The sequence below is a fragment of the Prosopis cineraria genome, unplaced genomic scaffold (assembly GCF_029017545.1).
Source record: "Prosopis cineraria cultivar Desert tree isolate PC_DT_omini unplaced genomic scaffold, ASM2901754v1 PC10, whole genome shotgun sequence".
In the NCBI taxonomy this organism is placed as follows: domain Eukaryota; kingdom Viridiplantae; phylum Streptophyta; class Magnoliopsida; order Fabales; family Fabaceae; genus Prosopis; species Prosopis cineraria.
Genome location: NW_026555341.1, coordinates 7,167,882 through 7,177,835, shown reverse-complemented (window position 1 = coordinate 7,177,835; position 9,954 = coordinate 7,167,882). Strand labels below are relative to the sequence as shown.

The 9,954-nt window shown below is 36.7% G+C and overlaps 1 protein-coding gene across 3 annotated transcripts; it reads right to left on the bottom strand.

Annotated features, from left to right (window-relative positions):
* Positions 1 to 1,748: 1,748 nt before the first annotated feature.
* Positions 1,749 to 9,325, bottom strand: LOC129322640 (general transcription and DNA repair factor IIH helicase subunit XPB1). 3 transcript variants are annotated; one of them, XM_054968939.1, is made up of 20 exons: positions 9,195 to 9,325; positions 9,053 to 9,099; positions 8,897 to 8,966; positions 8,627 to 8,792; positions 8,270 to 8,492; positions 8,107 to 8,163; positions 7,408 to 7,548; positions 6,888 to 6,968; positions 6,660 to 6,747; positions 5,845 to 6,182; positions 5,683 to 5,758; positions 5,399 to 5,592; positions 4,934 to 5,097; positions 4,782 to 4,854; positions 3,920 to 4,033; positions 3,604 to 3,684; positions 3,467 to 3,526; positions 2,852 to 2,935; positions 2,580 to 2,722; positions 1,749 to 2,439 (listed from the first exon to the last, which is right to left on the bottom strand). In XM_054968939.1, exons 1-20 carry the CDS (start codon positions 9,208 to 9,210, stop codon positions 2,343 to 2,345), a joined length of 2,313 nt encoding a protein of 770 aa, XP_054824914.1. In that variant the 5' UTR covers positions 9,211 to 9,325; the 3' UTR covers positions 1,749 to 2,342. The 3 variants fall into 3 exon arrangements, 2 of the variants coding, with proteins under 2 accessions (XP_054824914.1, XP_054824916.1); XR_008596266.1 differs by lacking the exon at positions 1,749 to 2,439 and adding an exon at positions 3,139 to 3,379 and having other exon boundaries at positions 2,692 to 2,722; XM_054968941.1 differs by lacking the exons at positions 8,897 to 8,966; positions 9,053 to 9,099; positions 9,195 to 9,325 and having other exon boundaries at positions 8,631 to 8,760.
* Between the last annotated feature and the right edge of the window lie 629 nt (positions 9,326 to 9,954).

Sequence of the window (9,954 nt, the reverse complement as noted above, 5' to 3'; positions counted from 1 at the left end):
AAATGGTTACTGACATGTGACCAGAAGAAGTTTTTAGCTTTGCTTCGTCCACATGAATGCACTTTCTGGTTATTAGGCTAAAGGGTTCTCTCAAACTTTGAGCTATTCCCTTTGCATGATTGGACAGTCCTGTCACTTGGACTTCAAATGGCATGAATGATAACAAAATCAGTTAAAGGTTGAGGTTAGAAAATTGGTCGGTTTCATTGAACCTAAGAGCCTATTTTTCCACTGCTATGTACTGGTGTCTTAGAGGAAGTTGTAAATGTAATGAGTGGTTGTGTTGTTGAGTATGTAATTTTGCATTAAGGTGGAATTTGCAGTGACCTATAGCAAAAGGCAGAGAGAATGTCTCATGAGTGGTCAAATCTTTAGATTTCTGTAGGTCTTGTTCGTCTCTAGTGAAAATTCTCACCTACTCTCTTTTAAGTAATTTCTGTTGTTCCATTCCTGCGTCTCATTTTAGCTTTAAACTAGTATCAGAAGATTCTGTTTTATTATAAACTATAAAAGACGTTTGATCTCTTTTCAGGAAAGCAGTATTTTCAGTGCTCTCTCCCCCGTTAATTTTGTTTTTAAATTCAACAATGATAACAAAAAGCTTTCAACGCAGTTGAAGTAAAATAAATCAATCAACTTGTTTCCTTTCAAAAAGTTGCTTTCGGGCTCACTCACAAATTTCTGATAGTGACAGGACTAATGTGTTTCTGCTTGTGCACCACATCTTTTTTAAAAATTCATGCTCACTATGAAGCCAATGGAGAAAATGAAACACACCACAGTTAACATGCTATATTGCAAATACCATCACAGCTACTTGTCATTTAGTGTCTAATGTCTAATTATTTATTATTTCAGTCTCCTAACAATTCACTTACTTTAACATTCTAAAAAAAAAAAAGGAGAGGCAAAAGGAATAAGAAAATCGTAAGTTTTGGCCTTAGCAACAGTATGCCCTTGTACAAGTCAAGACTCAAGAATTTCTATACTCTATAAAGGTCTTATCATAATTTTAAATCCTACATTAGCATATTATGAGTTAGTCAAGGCCAATGTTAGCTTTTCTAAAGGTGTCTTCCAAATAGTATGAATTAATTCTCACTTTTAAATAAAGTAATAGCTACCCTTCAAATTACTCGCATCTATTTACTGCTTATCATGACTTACATTCTCATATTGTTGAATGATTGTGTTAATTGAATCATTTGTCATGTTGATCATGAAATGTTCGATACAATAATTCTACATAATCCACCTTTTCGATGCAAGACCTTTTTGAGTTTTAACATGATCTAATTTATTTGTTTTTTTTTTTCACATGACTTATGTCATAACCTTGTATTAAAAAAATATAATGTTCACCATAAGTTAAAGTTTTTTTTTTCACATGACTTTATGTCATGACCTTGTATTAAAAAATATATATAACCTTCACCAATAGTCAAAGGTGATATTTACTATCGAATATAAATTGAGTACGATTTTACTTACCACGGAAGATGATTAAGCCATTTCTCTTGAACATACAAACGAAGGGCTGGTGGAAAATTAGACAAAATAATATTGTGCTAGAAAGACGCACGGACCGTTAACATGTATTATGAAATTGGGAAAAGAACAAGTACAAGCTCTTCAAATCTTTAAGAGATATAAGGTAAGTTTTGCCGAAGATAAAGGCATCTGAATTTAACTACTTTTTTTTTTAATTAATTCAATGAGATAGTACTAACAAAAAAATACTCTAAGAGTCCGGGAGATTGTGTCCGTGATATAAATCATGACAAAGTAAAATGTGATAATCTTAAAGAGGCTCTGACAAGTATAGAATTTTTTATACATTGAATATAACGAGCAATTAACAAATAGCACAACTAGAAACATGCCCATAAGTAAAACTCTCAATTGCACATTATGAGTCTTCCTATATCTTCTACGAAGTTAAAAGACCCGTCGTTTCTATTATTTTCAAGTAGTCATTTAGGGCATCCAAAGCACCTTTACTCTCCTTATGCTCATGAAAACTTGAGCCTTACAAATGTTCATGAATACTACCTATAAGCTCTGTAGACAATAGTTGTGCTTGGAATATTATCATCCGAGATCGACTCTCCGCAAAGAGCTTCGCAAGTGTGGTTGACAGTTTTCCCTTCGCGCTGTAACACAGTATGCTATGAGGAGCTGCAAGCAGTTGAAGCTGACTAGCATGAATCTCAGAAGGAAAACTGATTTTCTGATTTTACATAAAGCAAAATGTCTCTACAATCTGCGGGCCATAGACCTTATGTCTCATAGACAGCAACTGATTTAGTTGGATAAACAGTGCCCAGCTCTGGTGAGTACACCTAATGTGCGCCATAGCGTCTTTTAAATAAAATGTGTCGCTTAGATGGATCTTTTGGCTTGCTCTTGATCTGCGCTTGACCTTTGTTACGCCCAGTACTGTGTGGGTAAGGAGGTAATCGTCAATTTCAATACACTAACTCAAAGCTTCTTCAATAGTATCCACACTCATGCAGGGAAATACAATAAATCGAGAATGCACACAAGGCACACTTCATCACATCAGGCAAATAACACACCTGTACTCCATGTAAACCATTCCCTTTGCACCTGACATGGCACTCATGGATCCTGTCGAACGCCGGGCATTGTTGAGAGCTATTTCATCTGCATCTTCTTCTAGTTGCTCTAGACCAACAGCATCGTCACCAGCACTCAAGACCTGATGGATGCAATTCAGTGTCCCTTAATCAACAGCTCAATTCAGCTCTAAAAGTAAAAAGGGGCACAAGAAAGGAAATCAACAGCTCAATTCAGCCCTAAAAGTAAAAAGGGGCACAAGAAAGGAAACCTTTCCAAGGAGGGCCAATTGATCCTCAAGATGATAATAATTCAATGAAGCTTCTTCTCCAGCTGGAGGCAAGCTTGTAATTACCTGTCAACTCGAGTACAGTCAAACGTTATGCATATAGAAAGGTCCTGATCTTGAAAAGATGTTAGAAATTAATAATTACAGTCGATCAAGCTTGGCCAAAGGCATACTGCTGCAACAGTTACGTTCAACTCATGAACTTAACATGTTCATGCAAGCAGGTGAAGGCAGTGTCGTAAGAGTGATTTATTTGAACAACCACCCACCTGACCATAGTAATATCACGTACAATACAAGAAAGCATGGCTTTATTCGCCCTGCTTCAGCATTTTACCACTTAACATTATTTCAAGGAGGCATTTGAGCATGCAAGCATCAGGGAAAGGGAACACCAGTAGATGTTATTGCTCCAAAATATAGAATGACATTTGTCAAAGGAAGGTTGACCTCGTTTTAAATTCCTCAAGTCAGTTCTCAACGGTTTTAGATGTGACAAACATCGTCGATCTGAATTAACACACTAACCAACTCAGAGACACCGCTGAGGCAAATTCAACTAGGTTTCCTAGAGAGTATTGAATGAGAAGATTATACCTTAAAGCTATAACCCTGATCAATTAAAAATTGCTGCCTCTTGGTTGAGTAGTACATCTCCTGCAAACAAAAGCAGTGTAAAAATGTACACTTCACCAATGATGACATGATTTGTTGATTTGACAGTATAAACATACCTGGGTATCTGTCGACACGAGAGAATAAAAGAATGCATTATACTCCTCCTTGCCACCTGCCATCCTATCCTGAAGCTTACCCTGCCATTTACATGATTAATTAAAATAAGTCAGCCAACGACAGAGATGATAAATTATTTGCAGAACAGAACTTCCTCCCGTCTATTGAAAGCTCCTGATTCAAACTGTAAGGGTAGTGCATGCACAACAATGCAAAATTATACTTCCAAAGCAGATTGAATGAAATTCACCAAAACCTAGAAACTACTAGTACGAAGAGAACAACTATGGATACATGAAAAGATCAGAAACTAGCCTTTGCCCTAAGAATACGGCCTAGACGTTGGGCTTCTTGACGCCTTGAACCAGCATGTGAAGAGATCTGAATTATCACATTTGCTTCTGGAATGTCTATTGAGTTATCACCCACCTGAGAATATTAAAGGGAGGATAAATAGTCATCAGCTTTTACTCTGTTCAGTAGGAGGAAAAGGACAATTATCGCATGAAATGATAGTGACATCAAGCACCAAGTCAAACAGCGATGTTATTAAAGGTGCCCAATGTTAGCGCCAACAGCCAAACTGCCTCAGTGCCTCTCATGCTGTGAGAGGAGCTGGCTTCAGTCAGATGTCAAAATGAGCTCACTTTTTGGCAACTTTGGCAGGGTAAAAAATGAGCGACCTTGGTGCTGGGTGATGCTAAAGGTTGATGTTGAAGGTGGATGATTAAAATGAAAGTTTTACATTTCAAACAGTAAAACACAATATAAGATAGGAAAGTTTTCAAACAAAAAAAAAATTCAAAAAGTTCAACATCTATTTTTAGAATTTATATGTAAAGTTCATTTCGAATTACATTTCTCTGTAGATCATTTCCCCCCTAATTGTAAAGTCTTGATTCCCTTGGCAAATGCCTTTCTAGCACCTCTCACTTAAAGCGTTTTATAGGTCTGGTGCCATGAGGACTTCTTTCACCTTTGACTAAATTGGTAAACAGGTACAAAAAACATGCTTTGCAAATCACTAATGCCTTTACTAACCCATAAAAATAAAAACTATACACATTTAAGCTTTCAGATTCATCAATGAATTGTTCTATCAGTATGTAGACTGCATATCTACATAAAATGAAGTGCCTAAAGCTCAATACAGAACAAGATAAACAGGAACAGGTACCTTGGAAAGGAATATAGTATTGACATCTTTGCTAGTTTTGAATGCTTGTAGAATTTTTGTCCTCTCAACATGGCTGCACATGATATAACAGAACATTAAGATGCGAAACATCAAATTCCAAAACATGCTTCAGATCCAAATGTCCACAGCACCTTGTAGCACCATATATCATTGGTTTGCGAAGTTTCATGGCATACTCAGTTAGAGCAAAAAGATTATCAGCAAAGACTATAATTTTATCACCACGCTGTGTTTCATGGTACTTTATGAGAAACTCGCATGCTCTGAACTTATTTGGATTCATCACATAGAGCGCCTGGGACATGTAAGAGATCATCAATTCAGAAAGCTAATAGAATTAAAACATGTAAATGATATGTGCAATTACAGGTTTTGAACAAATATTACCCAGTCGACAAATAGAATTAAATTAAAAACAGATAATTCAACATGGAAGCAGAACAGATGCAACAGAAAGCTAAAAAGGAACAAGATATAAAGAAATACAACAATAATGTTTAGACGCTGTCTGGGGGCAAAAGCAAGCTGCTCGTAAAATGAGTAAAAACACAACAATTTTCTACTGTTACAATTCACAGATTTCCAAGAGGTCTGACCTGCCTCTTCTTGGAATTCTCCTTCTTCAAATACTCCGCAAAAAATTCTTTTGTCATTGGACACCATACTTCAGCACACTGTACATTTGCAATAAACCCACCTTTCACGAGATCCAACCAATTTGCTTCATACAACTTGGGACCAATGAGAAAATTCAGATCTGTAATTCTTTCATCCTCTCTCACAAGTGTGGCTGCATTATTAACAATCAAGACCTCAGTTTCAAGTAGAGAAGGCTAGGATCATTGCCAGTGCGATGCTAAGCCAATGCTGTCTGGCCTACCTGTGAGCCCAAGTTTGCAGTGGGATTTAGTGAGGCTAATGACCTTCCGAAACATGTGTGCAGGGACCACATGCACCTGTTTATAATGCCATCACTATATACATGAGGATCAACCTTGAGATTACAGTTAAGAAGGTTATAACCATGAAGCAGCTTGTTTACCTCATCCATGAGAAGCAATCCCCATTCTCTGTTTCTAATTTCTTCAATGATCTTCTCAGATTCTTCTGACCGTTTGCCACCAAAAGCAACCATATTATATGTGGTCACAACCACTCCAGCATTACCACGGAACCTCTCCTTGCTATCAGATGTGAAACGACAGATATTTTCATCTCGGATGGTCGACCATAGCTTAAACTGAAACGCCCACTGGTCCACAGATACGGCATTTGTTGCCAAACAAAGACAGCTCTTTTTTATACGGCAGGCTGCAGAAACACCAACAAGAGACTTACCCGCACCACAAGGTAGAACTATGATACCAGATCTTGCTCTTCCTGTGATTTTAACAAGTTATAATTCATTATGAATTCAAGCATCAAAAAATATTGTTAAAGCAATAGAGGAAAGATTAAGGTTTAGCAACAAGAGAAAATAATTAAGCTCTGTACAAGCAATTTGAAAAATTATAGTTAAATCACAAAAAAGGAAAGTTCGAAGCACAACTTATTGTAAAAGATCACAAATCCCAGGCACAGACTTCAACTAGATGTCAAAAGTACGCTTGCTTTCTTTTACCAAAACTTCAACTTTTTTATTGCTCCTCACAGCTCAAAAGATGGGGCAAAGATACAGCCATGAAAAGATGCACAACTGCAAAAAATGTATTTTGGATCTCAACCCCAAAAAAAGAAGAAGAAGAAGAAGAAGAACTAGAGATCCAGCAAAACGATGGTCAATTGATGCTCTAAATTTAACTTGAGTGTACTTCTAGCAAGTGTGTCCCTGTCCAAGTAAACAGCTATCAGCCTTACCATTTCCAAACATTTTACTCAGGCTCTTCTCTTGATATGGCCGTGGTTGTGCTTGAGGCTTTAGCTCCATATCCAGATCAGGGTTGACCTGCAACATAAGAGAGTAACAACTGAAATTAGCAGACTAACATTCTGAACTCCATTACCATTTGCAGAAATTTTAGCAGAAAACCTAGTGGTTACAAGCACTTGATATTCAGCAGCATAAGTACATAAAGCATTACTTACTGTATCATTTCTAAAGTCATACTCCTCCAACATGGGATAATTCAATGCATTTGGCAAGCATCGTTGCTTTACATTTTCAACCTGTAAATAAATTTTTAAAAAAAGAGAGAAGGGGGGGGGGGAAGATGAGACTTCTTACTGTCAATCAATGATAATGATCCTATTCTGATTTCTTACAGTGACCAAGTTAAATATTTGTGGCAGCTCTCACAACAATTTCCATAAATCATTGCTGAATTTGCTTAATAAGTTCCAAGTTGCCAAATTTAGGTTCAGCAACTCATTGGTCAATCATTTATAGTCATCATTATGGCAATTAACAGTGTCTACAGGAACAGGACATTATAAGAGCTACAGCATAGAGAAGCAAAAACATTGCCTAATAAAATTATACTAAATATTATCACTTATCAGTGACTTAGCCATGTGATGAAAAATGAGGGGGAGGGGTGGGAGAAGTTGTTGAATGCACTCCAAGCCTAAACAATGCAAAGTTTTTTAAAGCTAACACCTACATTACCTGAGAAGGATCGATTTCAAATGAATGAGTTTCTTTCTCTTCTGCAGCTGCGGCTACTTCTGCTTCATTCAGCAACTCATCATGAGTTCCTTCAATTTCACCTGCTGTTTTGCTAATCGTAAATCCATCACCAGTTGCACCCTACATCAATTATAGATTTCCACAAAACACAAGGAAATGGAGAGGTGAGCAATAGAAAATTTGCACCCGACATCAATTTCAAATTCCACAAATACACAGTAAATGCTAGAAAATGCCAATTTTTTGCAAAGACGCATCTAAAGAAGCACAAAAAACCGCATTTAATTTCTAGAAGACCATTTGAATCATGCCATATGCACCTTCACTAAATAATAGAAACTAGGCGGCAGTAAGGGAAATTACCCCAAGCATGCCCCTCAACCATCCCCTCACGTGCAAACACTAATTGAAGTAACACATGTGGTTCTCTAAACATCATTACGGTGTGGCAACAAATGTGAGAAAAAAGAATTTACTTTTCAAGTGGCCATGCTTCTTTCTTTTGTACTTTTCTTTTCTTTTTTTTTTTTTTTTTTTTGCTTTTTCATGCCATTACACTAGTCTGGACAAACAAAAGAAAGAGGAAGGAAAAGGAGAAAGAAACAGCTAACGAGGAATAACATAAACCATCCTAAAGCGTTTAAAAGAGTACTGTGAATAAAAGAATGTAAAGCAAACCTCAGAAGCGATCCTTGATCGAGATATAACTTCATCTCTAAGCAGTGTCTTCAACACCTAGCAACATTGATATGACATGTAGCAGGTGACGCTAGTTACTAAAGGATTCATCATAACCGGTTAGAACAAAACAAGACTGAGAAAGTCATATCATTCCATTTACCTCTGGAAATGGTGATTCAATGAAGTATCGATTTTTCTTAAGTACAAGCTTTACTTTGCCATAATTTGCGGTTGAATCCTGAATGAACTTTATCATCTCTTTAGGAAGCATCGTCTTGGATAACTTGTTCAAAACTGATATGATCGTTTCTGTCTCCAGACCAACTGAGACCGCAGCATACAGTGAATGTGGAGTGAGGTTGTACTCGTGCATTGACTCCGGCCTATTCGTTGCATGTTAAACAATTTAGTTATCCTATGACTTGAACTCCCCTGGCAAGAACTACATGTAGGTGATAATGCGTGCACCAGTATCGAAGAGAAATTTTAGCTATTTTATTTTACAATATAACAATACCTACAAACGGGTTCCGCTATGGCAATAAGGAAATCATAAGCTTGTTTGTACAAGGGAGAGAAGGTCTCGAGGAATATCCGACCGTTGCCGCAAGCCCAAAGGGGCCGATTCACGTGATCTTTTTTAAGCTCTAACTTGCTAAAATCTTTAGTCTTGTCTTTCTCACCTGCAAACCATTCAAGTTCATCGCAAACAAGTGACTTCTAAAAAATAAGAAACAGTAATAACAATGATCTGTAACAGAAATATCAGTCATTGATAGTAAACTACCGTCGTCGTCATAACCATCATCGCCCATATATACATCGTCGTCGTCGACGAATCCTTTTCGGGGATCGTCCTGCACAGGACGTCAATTGGTCGACAAAGTAAGAAAACATAACAATATGATGAAGTTTTCTCTTGCAAAAGGGTGAAATGACAAACCAATTTAGCGGCGGCCTTGAACTTTTTTAAGGGTCGGCCTTTTTCGCCTGGAAATATAAAAGAACAGCAAAAGTTAATGTTCTGGGATATCATACGAAAGATCTTGAGGCGAATAGAGAGAGCTGAGGTTGGTCGGCGTTACCGTGCCCGTGTCCCATGATCGGAACTTCGCGCTGAGAAGGGAATGCACACAAGAATTCCACAGAGAATGTGATCCAGACCAGAAACACCGAGCTTGATGAAAATAACCCGGTACCGACTAACCGCCTTCTTTTGCCGCAAGTCCGCAACTGGGGTAAATTGCAAATAAGAAATAAAAATAATTAAGGGAAGATGAAAAACAAAAACCCTTTTTCCAATCTTCAATCAATTTTAAATTAAATTATCAATACAAATCTGCATTACACAAAACACTAAAGTAGATATATAATTTTTAAAAAAATAAAAAAGTATTTAAGAATGCGTATATTAATTAAATAATAATTCATTTTATATTAAATAGTAAAAGGAAGGAGGCCATTTAAATAAAAAATTTATTGTTGGCCAAAAACCAACAATAATAAAAAATTTATTGTGATACATTAAACAACAACAACAACAAGCCTTATCCCACTAAATGAAATTGGCTACATGAATTATATGACACTATTATACTCTATCATTTATTAAGTTTTTATGAATATTATTAGTTAAAAGGTCTCATTCAACAACCTTTAAAAATATTCTCTTCGATCTTCCTCTACTCTTCTTAAAATGGCTCAAAATCATCTGTTTTACTCTTCTCACAAGTGCCTCTCATGGTCTTCTTTATACATATCCGAGTCACCTCATATAATTTTCTACTAATTTTTCTTCAATAAATGCCACACCCATTTTTTTTCATATTCGCTCATTTCTAATTT

Excerpts from the sequence above, each read along its gene's own strand:
- LOC129322640 (XM_054968939.1), bottom strand. Across the intron at positions 8,967-9,052 it reads TCAAGGCCGCCGCTAAATTG|GACGATCCCCGAAAAGGATT; the intron begins GTTTGTCATTTC and ends CGTCCTGTGCAG. Across the intron at positions 2,723-2,851 it reads AATTGGCCCTCCTTGGAAAG|GTCTTGAGTGCTGGTGACGA; the intron begins GTTTCCTTTCTT and ends TGCATCCATCAG.